At 43.2% G+C, this 24,107-nt stretch overlaps 1 protein-coding gene across 2 annotated transcripts in view; it reads left to right on the forward strand.

The window, feature by feature from the left end:
• plxnc1 (plexin C1) overlaps positions 1–24,107 on the forward strand; it is a 144,885-nt gene that overhangs the window by 25,951 nt on the left and 94,827 nt on the right. For both annotated transcript variants that reach the window (XM_052034240.1, XM_052034241.1), the window contains exons 2-3: positions 3,051–3,176; positions 23,014–23,148. In XM_052034240.1, the coding sequence (XP_051890200.1) occupies positions 3,051–3,176; positions 23,014–23,148 (261 nt within the window). The remainder of the gene's footprint in view (positions 1–3,050; positions 3,177–23,013; positions 23,149–24,107) is intronic.

Below are 24,107 nucleotides of genomic sequence, written 5' to 3' on the forward strand. Positions count from 1 at the left end.
ACCTAAAGTGAGGTTTCTGCCTAATGAAGCGACAACACAGGACTACATGCATGCTAAGCAGCAAAAAAGCACACAGTAGATGGAGCCAGGCAACCTCCAAAGGATCAGATCAAGGCTCTGCAGTTCTCCCACATCTAGTCATGACTGGTGTGTGAACAACTAAACAGCTGATGTGAGGAGGAGGCTCCAAGAACATCCCCATCCTCAGTGATGGTGGGCCCAGCAACCGAGTGCTAATGACGAGGCTGAAGCATTCACAACCATGTTTAGGCAGAAGTGTCAAGTAGATGATCCATCTTGTCTTACTCCTCAGATCCCCATCATCATACAGCTAGTCTCTAACCAATGAAATTGGCTTCACATGATATCAAGGCTAGGCTGAGAGCATATGATACAGTAAAAGCTATGGGACAAGACAACATCCCAGCTGTAATATTAAGGATAGATTCTAATCTGTCCAATTACTGACAAATCAGTGTACTTGCAATTATCAGTAAAATGATGGAAGGTGTCATCAACATGCTAACAAATGGCACTTACTCACTAATGCTCAGACTGGGTTTCACCACGTCCACAAGGCTCCTGACCTCATCAGAGCTTTGGTCCGCACACAGACCATCAGGCTGAATTCCACAGGTGGGAGCATCTTTCTTTGATATCAATGTAGCATTTGACCAAGTGTGGCAACAAGGCACCATGATAAAACTGAAATCAGTAGGCATCAATGGGAAAACACTCCAATATCTGGAGTCATAACTTGCACAAAGGAAGATGGCCGTGGTTGTTGGAGGTCAATCACCCCAGCTTCAGGACATCACTGAATTCAGGCAGTATCCAAGCCCTGACTTCAGATGCTTCATGACTTTTCTTCTACCTTAAGGTGGGAGGTAGGAATGTTTACTGATGATTGCATGAAGATTCAATTCCATCTGCAACTGGTCAGCAAATGAAGCAGCCCATGCCTGCATGCAGTACCATCCAGAGAACATTCATCATGGGCTAACAAATGGCAAATAAAGTTTGTGCCACAGAAGTGCCAATGACCATCTCTATCAAGAGGGACTCCAAAAACCTACTCATAATATTCAACAAGATTATTACCTCCAAGACCCTCATCATCATCAACATTCTGGGGGTTATCACTGATCAGAAAATCTACTGGATTAGCTGCACAAATACATGAACAATTTGTGTATCCTGTGAGACTGATTCAATCCTGACACCAATAGCCTTTCCATCTACCAGGCACATGTCAGATGTATGATGGAATACTCTGCCTGGACGAGTACAGTTCCAAGAACTTGATACCATTTAGTTTGACTTTCAAGAAGCTCAATATCATCTAGTTTAAAGTAGTCTGTTTGAGTGGCACTCCATCCACTACTCTAAACATTCATTCCCCCCACAGTGGCTGTAGAGTATACCATCATCAAAATGCAGATCAGTTACTTGCTCTGGCCACCCTGACAGTACTGCCAAAACTGGCAACCTGTACCACCAAGAAGAAGAAGGACAGCAGTTGCACACCATCCTGATTTGGAAATATATCACTGGTCCTGCATTATCAGGTACCAGAAGGACTGTAGTGGTTTGATAAGGCAGCCCACTCTCAGCTTCTTGAGGGTGGTTAAGGATGGGCAAGAAATGCTGGGGTTGAAAGGAATGGGGAGGGTTGGTGAGAGCAAAGGGAGGAGTGTGAAGGTTAACATGTTTGGTTTCTAACTTCTCTCATCTCTGAGCAAAGTTCAGCAACCTGAAATATTAACAAAAACAGAAGTGCTGGAAGAACTCAGCCAGTCAAGCAGAACTGGTGAAAAGAGAAACCAGTTAATGTTTCAGATTGAAAAACCTTTATCAGAACTGAGAATGAGAGAAGGGAAGTTGGTCTAAGCAGCAGAGGAGGTGGGGAGAGTAATGGGTGGTACAAAGGTAAGGACTGTATTGTGGGGGAATGATGTAGCCATTGAATGGACACCTGAAACGTTAACCCTGTTTCTCTCTTCGTCATTGGTGCCTGATCTGCTGAGTATCTTCAGGATTTTCTGTTAGTATTTAGGTTTCAAACATCTCACTCATTTGAACCTGAGGTCTTGATTGTAAGAGTTTTCCCCTAGCTAGTGATAATCTTTCTGCTCCATGTTTACTCAGTGGGGCAGATTCTCCCTGGCTGTGACCGTCAGTTCATTGCTGACAATTCCAGGTGGGCTGAATGTGTTCCTTCTACACTCTGTTGCTGGATTCCCCATTGAGTCCAACGTTTGGGGCCAATCTTGCTACGATCTCCTCAGCACTTGGCTGGGCAATGGCTCCCAGATCCTGCCAGTCACACCTGCTGTAGGATCAGAGACTCCTTTGATTTCAATGGGGATTCTGAAGAATAGGAAGCAAACAATAAGGGAAATTATTTTGCTTTAGTTTAATTATTTTAATATTACCACATTATGGTCTTAATTAACTTTTAATTTTTAAAAAATATTGACTTTGATTTTAACAGCTTTTAAAATGTAAGAGAAATTTAAAATCGATGTGTCAGTGACAGCCTGGCAGAAGCTTTGTCTTCCCCACTATATTTTGGGGGCACACTATTCCATCCAAAGCCTGCTTCCCATTCAGATGTTACCCTACCCAAGGGGATATAGGGCGAATGACATTGTCTCTCATGTCTGTCCCAACAAAGTGCAACAGCTCGTGATGCCACCATTGACTACAATGGCAGGATTGGTCTGGCAAGCTCCATTCTACTCCTTGCTCAACATTAGCCATTGTCCAATCCCTCATTGTCTCCTGGGTCAGGAGGAATGAGAAGGAATGAAAAAAGGTGATTTTCTGGAAAGAGAAAGGGAGAGACTTGGGGTAAGAGAAAGAGAGAGACTGGGGAAGGGAGAGCGCGAGGGGGAGACAGCACAAATAGACGAGAATAGATGATATTAAGCAATTGATTTTTTGACATTTTAATTTTATATCTGCATTTATTAAAGTATGAATATTGTTAGCATTAATGTTTTTCATTGTCTTTTTACAGTTTGTTTTTAATTTTGTCTCCCTTTTAGAATTGTTTACCCACATTATACAGTATGCCGCTGTTTAATTACCCTGGATTGCTCTCTGTGTCAGCTACATTGGTGCAGAACTGGATTGTACTGTTCCTTGGGGCAGAAGATGGACGATTAATTAAGGTCAGGACCAATATTTGCAGATTAACTATACATGATTACAAAGCCCTTCCTAAAGTTGATCCATGCTGACTTGATGGAGCTGTACGCTTTGTTTTACAAAATGCTTGAATTTATCCACAGTTCTGTTGAGGATAGTTTGAATTTTTTAGGAGCAAATGTATAAATTTTATTTAGAAATAATGAGCTGATCTCAGGCTCCAGATGTACAGGTGTGAATTGGCCAACATTCGCTGGGAGAGTGTTGTCAGTGGAGCAGCTGTCTGCTGGGATTTTTCTGTCAGTCTGCTGGGATAGGCCTATGACTGGAGTATAAAGTCTGCTGGTTTTGCCCTTTCAGTGAACAGTCCATGGGGAAAGTCTTGCCAATCTAGCAGTTTGCTGGAGTTGTCATTTCAGCAGGGTGGTTTCCTGATAAGGCTTTTGGAATTGACCTAAGTATACAGGGAAAGATCTGCAGTGGTATTGTCTGCTGAAGCTGTCTTGTCAGATGTGCAGGAATGCCTTTTTAGTGAAAATTAATGTGTTTGGTATTTGTGATCCTCTCACTAATGTTAATAAAGTGACTGAGGGGGCATTTTAGGAGGAAGGCTCAACAGGGGCCTGAGAGGGCATATTAGGAGGGCAAATTAGGAGGGAGGTCCTAATGTGCATCACATTGATGGCCACTTCCTGGGCATCTGATGTACTATCTTCTCTCTTACAGTCTTTCTCTCCTCCAAGGCAATCCTGTCAGGCTGCCATGGGGAGTATGCCTTTAAGGGCCAATTCCATTTCCTGATTGCCATACAGCCAAATTTTGGTAATGGCACTGAATTTAGCCTGGTCCCATCAGAAAGCAAGCAGATCATGTTTGCCTTACAGTTTGAACACTGCTTTCTGGGTGTAATGCACCCCAGCTCTGTTGCACATTTGATTTTGGCCAGTTTTATGGTTTATTTGAGAGTGGCATGAGTTGGTACTGGAACGACAAACAATGTTGAAAAAAACTCAGTGGGTCAAGCACCATCTGTGGTGGCAAAAGGTGTAAGTCAACATTTTGGGTCGAGACTCTGCATCAGGACAGGGCTTGGCACTGATCCTGAGTACAAGGAGCAGACCTCATGTGGTGCACACAGCCATCTGGCCCATAGTGTTCTAAGAATCTTAGTACATGGAAGTTCACAAGCTGTGAGTGTTTAGGATCCAATTTTGCTGCATGGTTGACTGTGCTGATCACTATGATAGTGGGTTGTGAGTTCAAGCTGTACTCCAGAGACTTGAGCATGTGATCTAAGATGATACTATTGTGCCAGTATGAGAGAGTCTTGCATTATTAGGGTCACTGTCTCTCAGTTGAAACATTAAACCAGCCTCAGCTTGCCCTATCAGGTAAAGAGGCCATAAAAGATCTCATGGCACCATTTCAAAGAAGACTAGGGCAATTTTCCCCATAGTCCTGGACAACATTTATCCTTCATCCAATATTATTAAAACAGGCTATTAGCCTCACTGGTGTTGTGAAATGTTGCTGCACACTTGTCAATGGTAACCAGGGTTTCAAAATCACAAACTCTTAACTGCGACATATCATATGATGTGAAAAGCCCCACATTAAATACAACTTGCCCTTAATTTCTCCTTGCATCTTACTGCCACCTCTAAAATATGACTAAATCCTCCTGTAAAATACATCAGTTGAAAAGCTGTATGCTGGTAACTGTTTAGATAGGTGTTGGAAGTCATTTTACTATTCACTATTAATTGATGTTGTAATTTTCTGTAACTGGTAAAAGAACTATTCCTGGAAACTCTTTAGGTCCATTGTTTGTGCCATAGAATGGTTTTAAGTTACTCTGTGCTGAATGGACTCTGTTGAAAGTGACCACTATCTTATTGATCATGGTGCAAACACACAAGCATTTAGTTTTTGTACAATGCTTCCACTTTGGGTATATGTTTGCCATGTGAATTTCATCTTCCTCCTTTTCCTTCTGGGCTCAACATCAAGTTCTCCAATGTTTGGTAACTTGCTCCTTGTTTTGGCCTGTATCCGAATTGGCCACTTCTGCTATTATCATTCAGCTCAGTTTTTCTTTCTCTATTAGTTAATCTGGCTTCCTGGACATGTCCAGTACTCTTGCCATTTATAGCATGTTATAAAGGGGAAGAATAATAATATGATTCTAACTGCTGCTTTAATTACCACCACAACTCACTTGGTCTCATCCTTTCAGAGGTTCACCATTCCCCGCCACCTTCTCTGCTACTGAATTTTTATTGTTTTCCCCATTTCCCTGTTCTAATGGAGGGTCCCACACCTGAAATGTGACCTGTTTCTCTTTCCACAGATGCTGCCTGACCTTTTGAGTGTTTCCAACACTTTGTTTTTTACTGCATCATGGTTATTTGTTTGTGGATCCTAGGGTAGCCCAGTCTGAAGCTCAAACCTTGTCACACCCTTTGGTCAAGGGGACAGTTATCTGTGCTCATTGATGAGCCATTTCCCTTTGTTCTTCCCTTCATTGTTCATTGACTTCAGTTTTACCAGGACTCCTTGATACAGGCAAGTGTAGATACTTCCAGTCACTTAATCCATCTTTAGTTCAAGGCTGTGATGAGGTCTGGAGCCAAGTGGTCCTGGTGAAGTTGGTGAGTTCCACTTAATAGCAGTGTCAGTGACACCTTCCATCACTTTGCTGGTGATTGAGAGTAAAGTGATTGGGTGGTAATTAGCTGTATTGGATTTGTCCTGCTTTTTGTTAGAAGGATTATTGCTGGTCAGTTTTCCCAATGGGTAGGTGCTAGTGTTGTAACTGTACTGGAAGAGCTGGACTGGAGGGGCAGCTAGTTCTCTAGTATGACAACCAGGATGTTATCTGTTCCCATCAGCTTTCCTGTATCCAGTGCTCCCAACTGTTTCTTGATATCACACCTTCAATTGAAGGCTCTCAATCTGCTTCTGTTATGGTGGGACGCTCAGGAGGAAGCCGAGATGGATCATCCACCCGGCATTTCTGGCTGAACATGGTTTCAAATGCTTCAGCCTTATCTTCAGCACTCGCATGCTGAGCTCTGCCATCACTGAGGATGGGGATGTTCCTGCAGTCTCTTCCTCCTGTTAGTTAATGGTCCCCCACGATTTACAACTAGGAATAGCAGGACTGCAAAGTGAGGGATATGGTGGCCTGCGTGGTTCCAGATTGCGATGGCATACAGTTCTGCTGCTGATAATGATCCACGGTGCCTAATGGATGTCCAGGTTTGAGCTGCCAGGTCTGTTCTGAACTTATTTGGTTTAGCAAGATTGTAGTGGCACACAACATGATGGAGGGTGTCCACAGTTTGAAGAGGACAAGGACTGTATGGTGGTTGCTTCTACCGATGCTATCACAGACAGATGCAACTGGCACAGTTAGATTGGTGAGGACGAGGTCAAGTAGGTTCAGTCACTTGCCACAGACCCAGTCTGGCAGTTATGTCCTTGAGGACTTAGCCAGATTGGTCACTGGTGGTGTTACCAAGCTACTCCCAGTGATGGACATTGAAGACCCCCACCAGAGTACATTCCGTGCCTTTGCTCTTTCTCTGCTTCTTCCAAGCGTTGTTCCACGTGGAAGAGCATTGATTCATCAGCTGCGGAAGGACAGTACATGGTAATCAGGAGGCTTCCTGACTTGTGTTTAACCTGGAGCTATGTAACTTAGTGCAGTCTGGAATGAATGTTGTGTACTCTGCGGTCTACTCCCTCCCACCTGTGCACCATTCTGCCACCCACTCTAAAACATCCTATCAGTGGAACAAGATGTTCCCAATGATTGTGGTGGAGGAATCTGGCACTTTGTTTGTAAGGTGTTATTCTGTGAGTAGGACCACATCAGGCTGTTGCTTGGCTACTTTTTGAGCAGCCACAACTACTCCCACCTTCCCACGTATGTGAGGAAGACTTTGCATGGTCGATTGTGTTGGGAATGACTTTGCCCTCTGTTTAGGTCAATGCCAGGTAGTCTGTCTGGTTTTATACTTTCACTGTTAAGTGTAGTAATTTTGGTAGAACTGAGCAGCTTCTAGAACCTGGAATAGTACAGCACAGTACGTAGACCACGATGTTGTGCCGACCCATATAAACACCTAATCCCTGATTAACCTAACCCTTCCCTCCTACACAGCCCATAACCCTGCATTTTTCTAACATCCATGTGCCTATTTAAGAGTCTTTTAAGTGTCCCTATTGTATCAGCCTCTACCACCATCCCCAGCAGTGCATTCCAGGCACCCACCACTCTCTGTGTAAATAAAAAACCTATCTCTGATATCTCCCCTAAACTTGCCTCCACTCACCTCAAAACAGAAGTCCTCTGGTACTGGCCATTGCTGCCCTGGGGAAAAGGTGCTGGCTGTCAACTCTGTCTAAGCCACTCATAATCTTAACACCTCTATCAAGTCGCCGCTCATCCTTTGTCGCTCCAATGACAAAAGCCCTAGCTCGTTCAACCTTTCCTCATAAAACATGTTCTCTAATCCAGGCAGCATCCTGGTGAATCTCTTCTGCACCCTCTCTAAAGCTTCCACATCCTTCTTATAATGAGGTGACCAGAACTGAACACAATACTCCAAGTGTGGTCTAACCAGAGTTCTATAGAGCTGTAACATTACCTCGCGGCTCTTGAACTCAATCCCCTGACTAATGAAGGCCAACACACCACACACCTTCTTAACCACCGTATCAACGCGTGGCAACTTTGAGGGATCTACAAACTTGAACCCCAAGATCCCTCTGTTCCTCCACACTGCTAAGAATCCTGCCATTAACCTTGTACTCCGCCTTCAAGTTAGATCTTCGAAAGTGTATCACGTCACACTTTTCCAGATTGAACTCCATCTGCCACTTCTCCACCCAACTCTGCATCCTGTCTATATCCCGTTGTAACCTATGACAACCGTCTACACTCTCCACAACATGTCCAACCTTCGTGTCATCTGCAAACTTACTAACCCATTGCTCCACTTCCTCATCCAAGTCATTTATAAAAATCACAAAGAGCAGGTGTCCCAGAACAGATCCCTACAGAATACCACTAGTCACTGACTTCCAGGCAGAGTACTCTCCATCTACTACCACCCTCTGCCTTCTGTGGGCAAGCGAATTCCAAATTCATGCAGCCAAATCTCCATGGATCCCATGCCTCGTGACCTTACGGATTAGCCTACCATGGGGAACGTTATCAAACACCTTACTAAAGTCCATATACACCACATCCACTGCTCTACCTTTATCAATTTGTTTGGTCACCTCCTCGAAAAACTCAGGCTCGTGAGGCATGACCTGCCCCTACACAAAGCCATGCTTAGTATCCCTAATAAGACTATGCTTCTCCAAATGCTTGTAAATCCTGTCCGTAAGAATCCTCTCCAGTAGCTTGCCCACTACTGACATAAGACTCACTGGTCTATAGTTCCCAGGATTATCCCTATCACTTTTCTTGAACAAGGAAACGACATTTGCCATTCTCTAATCCTCTGATATCACTCCAGTGGCCAGGGAAGACACAAATACCATCGTCAATGTCCCAGCAATCTCTTCCCTCACTCCCTGTAGTAACCTGGGGTATATTCCATCTGGCCCCGGGGACTTATCTATCCAAATGTTTTTCATAAGCTCTACACTACCTCTTTCTTAACCTCGACATGCTCCAGCACGTTAGCCTGTTCTATGCTGTCCCTCTCCCTAGTGAACACTGAAGCAAAGTATTCATTAAGGACCTCCCCTACCTCCTCCACCTCCAGGCACGTTTACTGCCAAAAGCTTGCTAAATTTTTGGAGGGCATGTGAGTTAATTACATTGTTGGGTCTTGAATCACATGTAGGCCAGATCAGTTACAGATGGCATATTTCCTCCGCTGAGGGATATTCGTGGACCAGATGAGTAATGACAACAGTCCAGTAGTTTCACTAGTGATCATTTCAAAGGATAGTTGTTGTTTTAATTCTAAACTCTAGATATTTAACTAAATTTAAGTTCAACACCTGCTATGGTGGGATTTGAACACTGGATTGCTAGGCTGATGAATGGGCTGCTATTCCTACAACTAAACCACTGTACCATCACCTGATCTGTGAGGTCTCTCATGAGTAAATTGTTACCAAAATAAAAATCAGCCATTTGTTGCAACAGCAAATGTAACGCGTGGACAGAAAGTTGTTACTGAAGAGGATATAAAAGAACCAGAGTTAAGTGTTGTCATTTTCACACCATTCCACTGTTCTGCTCTGAACCACACTGCTCAGAACCTTGGTGACCGGTTTGACTCTGAGCTCAGCTTCTGACCTCATATTTTTTCCACTATGAAGACCAGTTACTTGAACTCCATGGCACTGCCTGACACCACACCTTCCAAAGCCCATTTGCTGCTGAAATCTTCACCCTTTGTTTCTACTAAATTATTCTGATGCATTCATGGAAGGACTTGCATTATCTGCATTCATTCAGTCTTACATCCATTCACCTAAAACAGTGCCACCTCAAACCAGGTCTCCCTCACCAAATACTCTTGTCTCCACAGACCACAATCAGCTTCTGATCTTCCAACACCTCCAAGTTAAACCTTTCAACCTCTTGTTGAAGTATTTTCATGGGCTCACTTGTTGCCATCTCTTGTTCCCACTCCCTGGCTTTAGCCTCCAATGTCTTCTTGCCTCTGACAGTGCCTTCAGCTAGCCAGCTGCCATGTGTTGAGCTACCTTCCGATTGCCCTCCACCTCTTTCCTGCTTTAAGTCAGTCCTTGCTTTGAATATGATTTTGCCCCCCACTCATTGCTTATTTGGTAACTCAGTTATTTTTTCATGTAATTATCCCATTTTTGTAAACTTCTCCATCCTAAAAGACACTATATTTCAAGTTTCTTTAAACTTAGTTTCTCATTTCTGGCATTTTGCTGCTGAATGTGCTGTACATAGGATCTTTGGCTTTAATGTCTGCTTAATTCCATCATGCCCAAATCTGTACAAGTGATCGAACTGTTACCCAATCGTTGTCTCACAAAAATTTGTTGCTTCTTTACTCCTGGACTTTATGATCTTGACTGCAAGACACAACTCAACTGCATCTTCTCAATCTGCAGTCATATCAAGGAAGATTCAAGGTGTTGGTGGAAATTGCTGGTGTTCAAGGTGTTGGTGGAAATTGTGGTGTAGCCACAATATTCACATGGTCAGTGCAGTTGAGTTTTTACTGCTGAAGACTTAAACTGAATGTCATTAAGTTCACAGCTAATCTGCAGATGCAGTTGATGACAGCACAGCGCTGTACAAGTTCACTACTCATTCTGCACACTGCTCACAATGAAAACTGAGCTTTCTTCGTTTCTTCAGTTTGCTGCAACCAAAAGTGACTTGCAAAGCCCATTGCCGAGTCCTAACACTTCTCTATCTGTATGAGATGTGGGTTTGACAGACTCCTCCCAGAAACCACAGTGACCAGGTCATCCTCACTCTCAACTCCCTAACTTCAGGGTCACTCAGCCAAATCTTCTCACAGTTTGCTGATGATCGCTGCGTTCAGGAGATCAATGACACCCTGCTCCATTGGACCTCTCCATTAGCCCACAGGAACCAGCAGAGCGGACACGGGTATTTGCCTGCATCGCAAGCTTCCCAAAGGGGCAACCACTCAGAAACTGCACTCTATCTTTTCGGAGGCTCCTTGGCATCTCCTGCCAGGAGCACCTGGATTTAACCTTGGAGGTTCTCTGTCAGTAGTCCCAGGTTAATGGAGACATCCATTCTTTATTGGAATATTGTCTGCCTCTGTTCTCAATCAGTATGAAATACAATTTTGCAACTTTTATGACACTGGACCCTTTAAGCAGAGAAAATCTCCACACGAGTAAAGTGATCCACCAGCCTCTCGAGGTCCCTGTCCTCAACCTAGCAGTGCATCTTCTCCCTGCCTTGAAAATCACTGGAGCATGTAGAGAGCAGTATGGAGTCACTGGATGTGTACTGGTGTTGTTGTGCACTATTGTCTTGAGGGGTTGCCTGATTCTGCTCTCAGCTGTGTTTCAAAGTGCTGGAAGCAGTAAGCAATTTGAAAGTTAATGGCCAGTATTCCTGAAACAGTGTGGCATTACACAAACAGCGCCAATGAATATTGCCATCTTTTAAGAGTTTTGCTTTAGAGCCACTGGAGCAATGTTACGGATTATAACATTGAACATAATAATGTCTTAATGCCCAAAAGATCAGCACTGGTGAATTTCTAGACCCTTGACTGACAACATATTTAAGAAGTAATGTAGGAAAGCCACTGTGTGAAACTTCATTAATTGTCTACCAAAAGAGTTGTTACACCATTTTCTTCCTTAAATTGGTTATTGCATCAAATATACTCTTAAAGGCTGGCTTTCCATGACTAATCTCTGCTTTCCTGCATGCTCGTTAACCTTGAATGTGGGTTCTGAGATTCTGTGTCTGCCTCTAACAGTTGCTGATCCCACTGGGTGATACCTGCTGGTTTATTGGCTACAGGATAAGAATTATACAGTAATGTAATGAAGAAATAATACAGAGGAGTCCTCCATTGCTTGTTTGATATAAATGACCTGGATGGATGTAGGTACCCAAATTTTGAAGCTTGAAGATGATACAGGACTTGGAATTTTGCTAACAGAGATCAGGTAAATAACATTCTTTAAGTGGTAATAGACCAGTAAAAAGGGGCCAAGACATGGCAAGTGCAACTAAATGTAAATTAGTGTGAAGGGATGTACTGTTAAAGGAAAGTTAATGTATATCCCAGATCCCTCTACTCAAAACAGTTCATTTTATGGTTGTATCAAGAGCAGAGGAAGTGGGCATTAGATTTCCAAATCCTTGTAGGTGACAGGGTAAAATGATCAGTCATTTCAAAAATAGTGGTAAATTTGGTTTTATAAATAGAGGAATAGAATACACAAACAAGGAAGTCAGGCTAAACCATCTGTACCAGGAACCATGAGTATGGTTCTGGGCACCACAATGAAGAAGGATCTCAAGGCCCCAGTGAGGGTTGCAGGACTATAGGTTTCCACCCTCCAGAGGTTCAATAATTCCAAATGTTTAAACAATTCTCTTCAGAGAGTTACTGTTCAACCACCCTTTTGGCCCTCTGTTCCACACCATGGCTTGCTGCTAAATATATTTGCGTGTGCATTAATAGGGTCCACTGAACTAATACATTCTCAGAAAAAAGCACGCTTTGTCAAGTACCTTTTCCTTCCATTTCCAAAAGCAATCCATCTTGAAACAGACTTCCTCCGGAAACACAGAAATAAGTGATCCTCAGATATACAACCTATCATGTCTGTGCAGCTTGTGATTAACAATGCAGCTAAGTACAATACACTGGCACTTCAGATGATTTCTGCTGTTCAAAAGGATGCACATTCCCAATTCCTGAAAATGTCACAAATTTGAGCAAAATATTGAAAAGACAAAACCAGCTGGATCATGCTGGTGACTGTGTAGGGAGCCATGCATCTGCAGTTCCAAAGAAGCATAGAACACACTGGGGGCCAGATGCCTATGCATGCATCCTCCAGCGAGCCAACCCCCTCTCTCCCACTCCACTGTGGACTCACCATAGGGACCAGGGATAGTTCCTAAACATACTGAGTTGAAGGGAACCACTTTAATCAAGAACTGAAGCCTGCAGTGAGGGAACACTTTGCATCTGACCCCACAGCTTTACACTAGCCACTACTGGTAAATCTAGCTCAACACCTTTCAAATGATGGCTAAATAAGTGAAATTAAGTGGTTTGTTTTTGTTCTTTTATTTTAATTAACACAACAGCATGAACTATGAAGGGTGGTCTGTGTATGGTACCTTAGTTTTCACCACCTTAGTTTCCAATGCCTGAAACCTTGTCGCTGCTGGTGGAGAACGCTGAATGACACCTGGCTACAGAAGGTCAGTGTGTCTGGGGAACCAGGCTTTGGGGGAGGGTCCCAGGTTGTATATAGGGGGAGGGTCCCAGGTTGTACATAGAAGGGCTACTTCTCCCGCAGGCCTCTCTGTCCAGTGCTTTGGTGTGGGGAACTGTGTTGTCCAAGCAGTTTCTCATCGCAGCCCCCTCAGAGCAGTGATCCAAATGTTTTGGCATAAGGAACAATGCACGAGGAATGACGTTATCATGTGTTGCCTGGTCACGGAAATCACAGAAAATAAGGTGCTGCTCGACAGCAAGTACTGACTGAATTTTCCAAGGGATGCAAAATGGCCCAGAAATATTAGTTATTGTGTCTCACTATGAAGAATATCAATATCAACTGTGTGACACTGAAAGATATGAACCAAGGAAATTGAGTTTCCAGGCATATGATCTATCCAGGCGTATGGAGAGGGTTTAGAAAAGATTTACGAGGATGATTCCTGGAATGAAAGGGCTTACTTATGATGAGCGTTTGTCGGCTCTTAGACTATATTCATTGGAGTACAGAAGAATGAGAGGGGACCTCATAGAAACATAGAATATTGAAAGGACTGGAGGGAATAGATGTGGTTAAGCTGTTTCCCCTTGTGGGTCAGTCCAGGACTAGAGGGCACAATCTTAGAATCAGAGGGTACCGGTTTAAAATAGAAATGAGGAGAAATTTCTTTAGCCAGAGGGTAGTGAAATTATGGAATTCTTTGCCACATACAGCTGTGGAGGCCCAATCATTGGAGGCGTTTAAGGAGGAGATTGATAGGTATCTAATTAGGCAAGGTATCAAGGGATATGGGGATAAGGCTGGAAATTGGGGCTAGAGAGAAATAGTATTAGCTTAGCTCATGGAGCAGACTCGATGGGCCAAATGGCCTACTTCTGCTCCTTTGTCTTGTGATCTATGCATTACCAATCAACACATTGCTGCACTCTAGTGTCAGGAGAAGCTACAGGACACACCAGTGCCAATAAACACTACGCAAATACTACCGATAGTAACTATTCTCGATCACACTAATGCCGGTAAAACTGCAAGCAAACTGATGCTGGTATGCCTTGGAATTCCAGATCAATCTAGTGGGTGTAGTCAGTGTGTCTGGCATGAGAGTGGTCCATTTTGTTTACCAGCCCCAATTGCATTGATTGGTACTAGTGTTCTCCATTGTTTTATTCACCACCCTCCTTTGGACCTATCCTCCTTTCAGTCCCTCCTCCTCACCCCTTTTCCTGTTACACCGATGGCTGTATTGGTGCTGCTTCCTGCACTTGTACAGAACTTGACTGCTTCATCATCTTTGCTGCCAACTTTCACCCTGCTCTCTGTCACATGGTCCTTGTCTGACTCTTTCCTTCCCTTTCTTGACTTTTCTATGTCCATCACACAGATCAATATCCATGACAAGACCACCAATGCTCACTGCTATCTCCACTACATCTCCTCCCTCCCTGATTCCTGTGAGGTTTATTCCATTCTCCTGTGAGGTCTATTCCATTCTCATTTTCCACACCAGTGCTTTTCAGATGTCTTAGTTTTTCCTCAATCACAGTGTCCCCTCCTCAGCCTAGAGATTTTGCCATGGTAACAACAGTGGTCACTGGCCAAATTTTCCGTGATAGAGAAAGCTGTGCAGCCTTAGAGATAGCGATAATGGTGGGAAAAACAGCTTCCATCACATCCAACAGGTAATGAGAAAGACTGTAGGATCCAGAGATTCTGTTAACACATGAAACAGGTTCCCAGCAAAGGCCAGGTGCAACCCTGAGATCCATATGAGTAGCCGCATTGCCCATCATGAGCCCTCACAGGCAGTCTCTGCACACTGCCTCAGGGGTTCACTACGAAATGAGCAATGTGACGATGAGATCACTGTTTCTTTGCAACACGAACACCAGCAGGGGTTTTTGCCAGGTTCCTAGCACAATGCTGCATATCCAAGCAAATTTTTTTTAAGAGTATAAGGAGGGTACGTACCTGCGTGTATTTGGAATCAAGGACTAAGAATGATATAATGAATTAGTGCTCTGTGAGGTAGCGCTAAGTAGGGTTTCAGTGCACTAACCAAGACAGTCATTCATATCAGGCATGATTTAAAAAAAAGCCTTGCATGCATTCCAAATACTTGTGGAAGATAGCCGCGATCCATCACTTGGAAAATTACTATCATCAGGGCAGGATCCTTTTTGCAGTATTCGCAGCAGGAAGGCTTTTACCTGTGCCACTTTCTTCAATGTCATTTAAAATAGCAAGACGCAGTTCAATGCACTCATTGCAGTCAAAAATGCTATTTCAGTAACTCAGTTATTCCTGCTCTCAGTTTCAGTGTTTCCAGCTGGGGCAGCATAAAGTTTTGGGTGCTTATCGCTGGTGGATGGGCTAGCCCTTAACCATGCCCCTTTTCTCTGGGGTTAAAAAAGCATCTATCATAAATTTCAGCCTACATGGATGCCTCCACCTCACTGCCTCATTCTATCATGTTGTTGATCTTCAATCCATTGTCACACGACATACTTTGGGATTATGTTAATTGAGTCATAGAGTCACACAGCACTAAAATAGAATCCTTCACTACCACATCCACGCTGACCATCATGCAACCACCTGTCCTAATCCCATTTACCAGGACTTGATCTGTATATTTCAATACCTTGGCATTTCAAGTGGTCAGCCAGTTACTTTATAAATATTATGGAGTAACTGCCATCACCACCTTCTCAGACAGTGGGTTCCAGATTGCAACTATGCTCTGGATGAAATAATTTTTCCTCAGGTTCCCTCTAATTCTCTTACTCCACACCTTAAACCTATGCCCTCTGGTTTTAGATGTCTCTGCTATGGGCAAAAGTTTCTCACTATTCACCCTATCCATGCCCCTCATAATTTTGCACACCTCTATCAGGTCCCTCCCCAGCCTCTCCTCATAACTCAAATGATCCATTGCAGGTAACATCCTCTGAATCATCTCCAATGCAGTCACATCCCTCCTTTATGTAACAACCAGAACTGCACACGATACTTTGGCTGACACACAGAGACTCAAGAGATTCTGCAGATGCTGGAATCTGGAGCAACACACACAAAATGCTGGAGGAACTCAGCAGGTCAGGCAGTATCTATGGAGGGTGATAAACAGTCAAGGTTTTCGGCCAAGACCCTTTATCAGGACTGATGAAGGGTCTCTGCCCAAAATGTCGACTGTTTATTTCCCTCCGTAGATGCTGCCTGACCCGCTGAGTTACTCCAGCATTGTGTGTGTGTTGCACAATACTTCGGCTGTGGCCTAATCAAAGTTTTATAAAGTTGTATCATGATCTCCATGCTCTTGTATTCTATGTCCTGGCTAATGTAGGCCAGCACTGAACAGTATTCAAAGCTGCAACTACATCTGGGGTTACTCAACAAAGGAAAATAAATAATGCTTGTGAAGCTTCATTCACAAATAGTGGGTGTGTGTATGCGGTGGTGCGGGAGTGTGTGTGAGGAGTAGCAGTGTGTCTGAGGGGGTGGTGGGAGGGATGGGGTATGAGGGCGTCGAGCACCTTACATGATGCACCTTTAACATGCTGATACATTTTAATTCTCTACTCCAGAGGTGCTGTGGAGGCTCTGTCATTGAATGCATTCAAAGCAGAGATTGATAGATTTTTGGATACTGTATTGAGGGATATGAGCATGAGTGTGTGGAATAATATCAGCCATAACCTTGTGAATGACAGCGCATGCTTGAGTGGCCACACGGTCTCCTCCTGCTCCTGTTTATATTGTAATGTTAAATGCATCCATGAAGACAGTATTTATGAGCCTGGGTGTACTATGCAAGGTCACTTTTGAAATACTTTGCCACCAAACATTGCAGTTAGTTGAGAGATGAATGCCTTCAGTGTTCTTTTGGGAGTGCCACCTCTGTTAATATGCAGCAACAGCAAAGAGACTTAGACTACATATAAATAATGGAACTCTTCTCCACATTTCAATTAATCAACTGATCAAAGGTATGTACTTTTTCTTTTGTCATCATTTTATTTTATTTTTCTTACATATCAAAATTTCCTTTTCAATGCACATAATCTTTTTCCTGGGGGAGGGGAACTAAAAACTGGAGGGCATAGGTTTAAGCTGAGAGGTGAAAGATTTAAAAGGGACCTGAGCTCAGCATGGACAGAAGATTGGCTGACTGGCAGAAGTCAGAGAGTGAGGATAAAGGGGTCCTTTTCAGGATGGCTGCCAGTGACTAGTGGAGTTCCGCAGGGGTCAGTGTTGGGGCCACAACTTTTCACTATATACATTAATGATCTGGATGAAGGAACTGATGGCATTGTGGCCAAGTTTGCAGATGATACAAAGATAGGTGGAGGGATAAGTGGTGCTGCAGAGGCAGAGAGTCTGGAGAAGGGCTTGGACAGGTTGGGAGAGTGGGAAGATGGAATACAGCATGGAGAAGTGTGGGGTTATGCACTTTGGTAGGAAGAAGATGCAGACTATTTTCTGAGTGGAGAGAATTCAGAAATCGGAGGTGCAAAGTGATTTGGGAGTCCAAGTTCAAGATTCCCTCAAAGTTAACTTGCAGGTTGAGTCAGTAGTAAGGAAGGCAAATGCAATGTTAGCATTCATTTTGAAAGGACTACAATATAAAAGCAAGGATGTACTGTTGAGGCTTTACAAAGCAATGGTCAGATTGCATTTCGAATATTGTGAGCAATCTTGGGCACTGTATCTAAGCAAAGATGTGTTGGCCCTGGAAAGGGTCCAGAGGAGGTTCACAAGAATGATCCCTGCAATGAAAGGCTTAATAAGGCTTAATGTATGAAGAGCATTTGGTGGCTTTGGGCCTGCACTTGATGGAGTTCAAAACGATAAAGGGGGAAATCTTATTGAAACCTACTACCAAATACTGAAAGGCCTGGATAGAGTGGATGTGGAGAGGATGCTTGCATTAGCAGGACAGTCTAGGATCCAAGGACATAGCCTCAGAACAAAAGGACATCCCTTTAAAATTGAGATGAGGGGGAATTTCTTTAGCCAGAGGGTGGTGAATCTGTGGAATTCATTGCCATAGAGGGCGACGGAGGGCAAGTCATTGGATGTATTTAAGGCAGAAATTGATAAATTCTTGATTGGTAAAGAGGCTAAGGGTTACAGGGAGAAGCTGGGAGAACGGGGTTGAAAAAATATCAGCCATGATCGAATGGCGGATGAGACTTGATGGGCTGAATAGCTTAATTCTGCTCCTATATCTAATTGATCTGAATATAACCACCTAGAAGAATTCTGCTTGGTTCCTCAAGGCAGTGCTGTCTGCAAAATATGTCTGCCAGAGTGGATTCCCTTAGAATGAAGATAACGTGAAATCCAGGAAAATTCCTCTCATGATCAATGACAGTTAAATTTTGAGCAGAGAGAGGTCCTCCTGATTCATAAAGAGCTCTGGCTTCTGAAGTGCAGTTGATCACTAGCTGAACTATGGAGAAGCCAATGAGGACACACGCTCACAAAGCTACATTTTTATCACGGCAGAAAAGTAGAGGACATCCCTTTTCTGAGAGAATGCAGCATCTGTGACCTCTCTGGTGCTGTGGTGAGCAAACTGTGAGATATGGCATTATCATAGTCAAATGGTTAAAAACAACCAGCCCAGAACAGAAGAATGGTATTCTCAGTTTGAACCAACATTTGGAGGTTGCCACATACAAGAATGGTTAATGGCTCATGAAGTTCTCCGAGAAAATATTAGATAGAGACCCACTTAATAGTAAGAGTAAATTTCTGAGTATTGATTAATCAGTCACAGAATTATGAATCAGGAACTGTGTAGAGAAGCCATCTGTGGCAATTAAATTGTGAAATAGATGTAACTACAGATTGAAACTAGACCTTCACAGATAAGGGAACGATGCTACAAACATTCTCTCATTTTCATTATTCTCCTTGGGGAGTTACCTAGGTTTGTGGGGACTCAAGGTGTCAGAGGCCTAATAAATTTGAAAACAAGACAATGACCGTCTGGTTGGAGTGTGATGAGAAACAATGAGTCCACACTGGAACAGCTCCCATGGCATCCAAGACCTCAAAATGGGCAGAAGAGCTAGTTATTACTATGGTAATGAGAGATAACTAGAGACCTAGGTTAAGATAGTAAAATACTTAGGTGGTGAGACTTGGTCATGAGACCCACATGGGGAAACTGTCAGGAGCAATTGATTACACACTCCTCTTTGCCTGGTTGGCTCAGTACAATAACTAGGATGCTACACAGTTGGTGAAGAGGAAGAAAGTAGTGTAGCAATCAATAGTCAAGCTGCAATGGCATGAAGATAGACAAAACGGGTCAGACCTGGACAGATATATCAGTGGTAGAAGAACATTTGGGACATGAAGGCATGTGTCTTGGAAATGGATACCACCACAGAGGCAATGATATCAAGTAGTTGTCAAGTCCTTGAGGCCCTGGCCAGGGCAAAGAAGGAGGCATGGGTCAGGTACAGGCAGCTGGGATCAAGCAAATGCCTGGAGGAGTATTGGGGATGCAGGAGTGTACTCTAGAAGGAAATCAGGAGGGCAAAAAGGGGGCACGAGATAACTTTGACAGAGAAGATTAAGGAGAATCCAAAGAGATGTTGTAAGTATATTAGGGGGATAAAGAGTAACGAGAGAGAGTATAGGGCTCCTCAAAGACCAAAGGGAAGACCTTTGTGTGGAACTGCAGGAGGTGGGCAAATTTCCTTAATGAATATTTCTCTTCTGTTTTCACTGTGGAGAAAGACATGAAGACTTCAGAACTAGGAAAAGTAAATGGGGAGGTCTTGGGGATAGTCTGCATTACAGTTGAGGAGGTGCTGGATATCTTAAAAGGTATGAAGGTTGACAAATCTCTAGGGCCTGACCAAGTATATCCAAGAACACTGTGGGAAGCTGGAGAAGAAATTGCGGGAGGCCTGGCTGAGATATTTACAAATTTGTTAGCCACAGGTGAGGTACTAGTAGACTGGAAGGTAGCAAATGTTGAGCCTTTATTTAAGAAGGGCAGCAAAGAAAAACTTGGGAACTATAGACCAGTAAGTCTAACATCTGTAGTAGGTAAGTTACTGGAGAGGTTTCTGAAGGATAAGATATACATACATCTGGAAAGGCAGGGGTTGATTAGGAGTAGTCAGCATGGCTTTGTGTATGAGAGATCATGTCTTACGAACTTGATTGAGTTTTTTGATGATGTGGCCAAGAACATTGATGAGGGCAGGGCAGTAGATGTGGATTATATGGACTTCAATAAGACCTTTGATAAGGTTCCACACGGTAGGTACTCTGGAAGGATAGATTGCATGGAATCCAGGGAGAGCTGGCTAATTGGATACACAATTGGCTGTGGTGGAAAGCAGAGGGTGATGGTGGAAGGTTGTTTCTTGGACTGGAGGCCCGTGACTAGTGGTGTGGCTCAGGAGTCAGTGCTGGGCCTATTGTTGCTTGTCATCTATATCAATGATTTGGATAGGAATGTACAGGGCATGGTTAGTAAGTTTGCAGATGACACTAAAATAGGTGGTATAGTGGACAATGAAGAAGGTTATCAAAAATTACTGGGGGATCTTGATCAGCTGAGGAAATGGGCTGAGGAATGGCAAATGGCAAATTCAGATAACTGTTGCATTTGGAAAGTCAAATTCAGGTAGGCCTTTCACAATGAATAGCAGGGCCCTGGGGAGTGTTGTAGAACAGAGGGACCTTGGAGTACAAGTACATACTTCACTGAAAGTGGAGTCACAAGGAGACAGGGTGGTGAAGAAGGCTTTTAGCACACTGGCCTTCATAAGTTGGGGCATTGAGTATAAAAGTTGGGAGGTCATGGTGCGGTTGTACAGGATGCTGGTGTGGCCGCACTTTGAGTACTGTATTCGGTTTTGGTCACCCTGCTATAGGAGAGATATTATTGAAATGGAAAGAATACATAAAAGATTTACAAGAATGCTGCTGGGATGAGAAGCATGGAGTTATAGGGAGAGGTTGGACAGGCTAAGAGTTTAGGAGACTGAGAGGTGGTTTTATAGAGGTGTATAAAATCATGAGAGGCACAGGTAGGGTGAATGCACTCAGTCTTTTTCCCATGGTTGGGGAATCAAGAACTAGAGGGCACAGGTTTAAGGCGAGAGGGGAAAGATTTAATACGAACTTGAGGGGCAACTATTTTTACACAAAGGGTGGTACCTATGTGGAATCAGCTGCCAGAGGAAGTTGTTGAGATCGGTACAATAACAACTTTTAAATGACAGTTAGAATCAGCCAGTTCCACCATGGACACAACTCTCCCCACCATCGAGGACACCTTCAAGAAGTGGTGCCTCAAGAGGGTGACATCCATCACTAAGGACCCTCACCATCCGGGACATGCCCTCATCTCATTACTATCATTGAGCAGGAAGTAGAGGAGCATGAAGACCCACAGTCATCAATTTAGGAACAGCTTCTTCCCCTCTGCTATCAGATTTCTGAACGATCCATGAACCCGTCAACACTACTATGTTATTCCTTTTCTTCGCTCTATCTATCTATCTATCTATCTATCTATCTATCTATCTATCTATCTATCTATCTATCTATCTATCTATCTATCTATCTATCTATCTATCTATCTATCTATCTATCTATCTATCTATCTATCTATCTATCTATCTATCTATCTATCTATCTATCTATCGATTTATAGTAATTTCATGTCTTTGCACTGTATTGCTGCTGCAAAGCAACAAATTCCACGATAGTGATAATAATCCTGACTATGATTCTGACAGGTACATGGATTGGAAAGGCTTACAAGGTTATGGGCCAGATGCTGACAAATGGGACCAGCTTGGATGGGGCATCTTGGTCGGCATGGACCAGTTGGACCAAAGGGCCTGTTTTCGTGCTGTATAACTCTATGACTTTAAGTGCCAGTTTTTAAGTAGGACTCAATAGAAGTGTCCATGTGATGAGGGTACTTTCATGCCCGTGAATACATCCTCCAGAGAGCTCTGCAGCTACTTGCAGAAACCTCCTATTGTGAGTAGCCCTTTAAATGGTGTTACATTGAGCACATGGTACCACAGACACCTGTCTTTCTGTGACTTTCAGATGTCTGCCATTGCCCTAGAGCAGGGACCTCCAATTTGTATTGGCAACAGCTGAGAAGTGGCATTGTGTGGGCTTTTCCATCATTAGGTGTGTGTGTAATTCTGAAAGCACATCAGATGCACAGGTGGGATCCTGTCCTGAGTGCGTGATGCAATGAGAAACAGTCGCAATCTCATTCCATTTCAGCTAAAACTCATTTGTTATCACATGGCGCAGAATAATCATCCGATTTCCAGGTACTGCAGTCAGTTCATTTACAACATCACTTACACAAGTGATACACTATTTGGGACTTGACACTATTTTAGTCATGCATTCTGATATTTTATAATGATCCTTACTGATAGCATGTCTGGATGTCTCTGGTTCATGTTGCACTTTTATGCATAGTTTTGCTTTGTGTAAGAACGAAGAAGAATAAAAAGAAGAAAGAAAGACTTTTTTTCCAATGTCTTGTCCTAATGCAGGGTCTCGACCTGAAATGTCGACCACCCCTCTGCATCCACAGATGCTGCTTGACCCACTGAATTCCTCCAGCAGTTCTTTTCTGTGACTTGTTTTACAACACTGTTGTTGATGACCTCAGGCTATCTCATGCTTTTGAAGTGGAATCAGTTGTCACTGGAAGATTGGGAGATGCAGCAGCCAACCTGAGCACGCACACTCTGACAAACCAATCATGAGAAATGTGAATGGGAGTAGCAGTTTGAGCAGTTAGTTCAGGACTCAGACTGTGGAAGCAATGTCCATATGATTCTATTTGCAGATTTATTAACTGCATGACTTTTATTGCAGCTGGTTCTGGATAAAAATATGAAGGTCATTCGCCCAAGCATTCTGATTGAACTGAAAGATGAATCTCCAATTCGCCACAACATAATGCTTGATAAAGTGGACCCAAATTACTTCTACCTGTTAACTGAGAGGATGGTAAGCTGATATTTTTTCACAGTCTTTCATATTTTTGTCCTGTATTTAAATTGTTTCATTCCTGGGATATGGCATCGTTGGCAAGGCTAATGCTAGTTACCCTCTGTAGACGCCCGGGAAGGTGGATATTGGCTGGCCGTTTGATCTATTGCTATGTGATGGGCTCAGCCTCTTGCAGGACATTTAAAGATCGTGTTAGCGGGGGACTCGAGTCATATAAACTCCAGAATGGGGAGGGGGGAAGTCAGCAGGTTTCCCTCCCTGAAGGTCTTTGATGAACTGGTTGGGGTTTCACAATAAAAAAAATCCATGTTTTGTCTAATACAGTTAGATTCTCATCAGAACGGGGAAAAGAAAGAAAGGGTAAAAAAACAGGTTTTTTATAGGTTAAAGACCTTTCACATAATGAATATTTTGCCTTGATCATCTCTACTTAAATCTTCAAAGGATTTGGTTTTTAATGGTTTCAAATAGTGACTACACCAGGATGAAGATGGTTGGGTGATTTCCAGTTATTGAGTTTCTCCGCTTTTATTGAACAAAGTTGCAATTGTTTCTATCATTAGTTCACTTTCCTCTGCTCTCTAAACAGACAGCAGAATAATTTCTGAGTAAATTCATATTGTTTGCTGTAGAGTTGACCATTGCAAGCACACCATTGTTCCTGCTCTGCCTCCACTCATTGTCTGATACAGTGTTATTTGTTTCTGGCTGCTTTGTAATTCCATGAGTGAGGAGGAAAATTTCATTTCTGTTTTTAATTAATTCCTCCTTGTGATCACTTTGACTGCTTAAAGAGCAGTAGAGTAAAATGTAGTGACAGATCTTCCTCAACCACCTACCGAACTCCATCTTCCCAGATTTTTTTTATTTGGAATCAATTTCTTTCGGAGTCTCAACTTGTGAAATTGTTATTTAAATTACTTCCTATAATTGACTGATGGTGGTCCATCCAGTGG

Source organism: Pristis pectinata, chromosome 19, assembly GCF_009764475.1.
Source record: "Pristis pectinata isolate sPriPec2 chromosome 19, sPriPec2.1.pri, whole genome shotgun sequence".
Lineage (NCBI taxonomy): Eukaryota > Metazoa > Chordata > Chondrichthyes > Rhinopristiformes > Pristidae > Pristis > Pristis pectinata.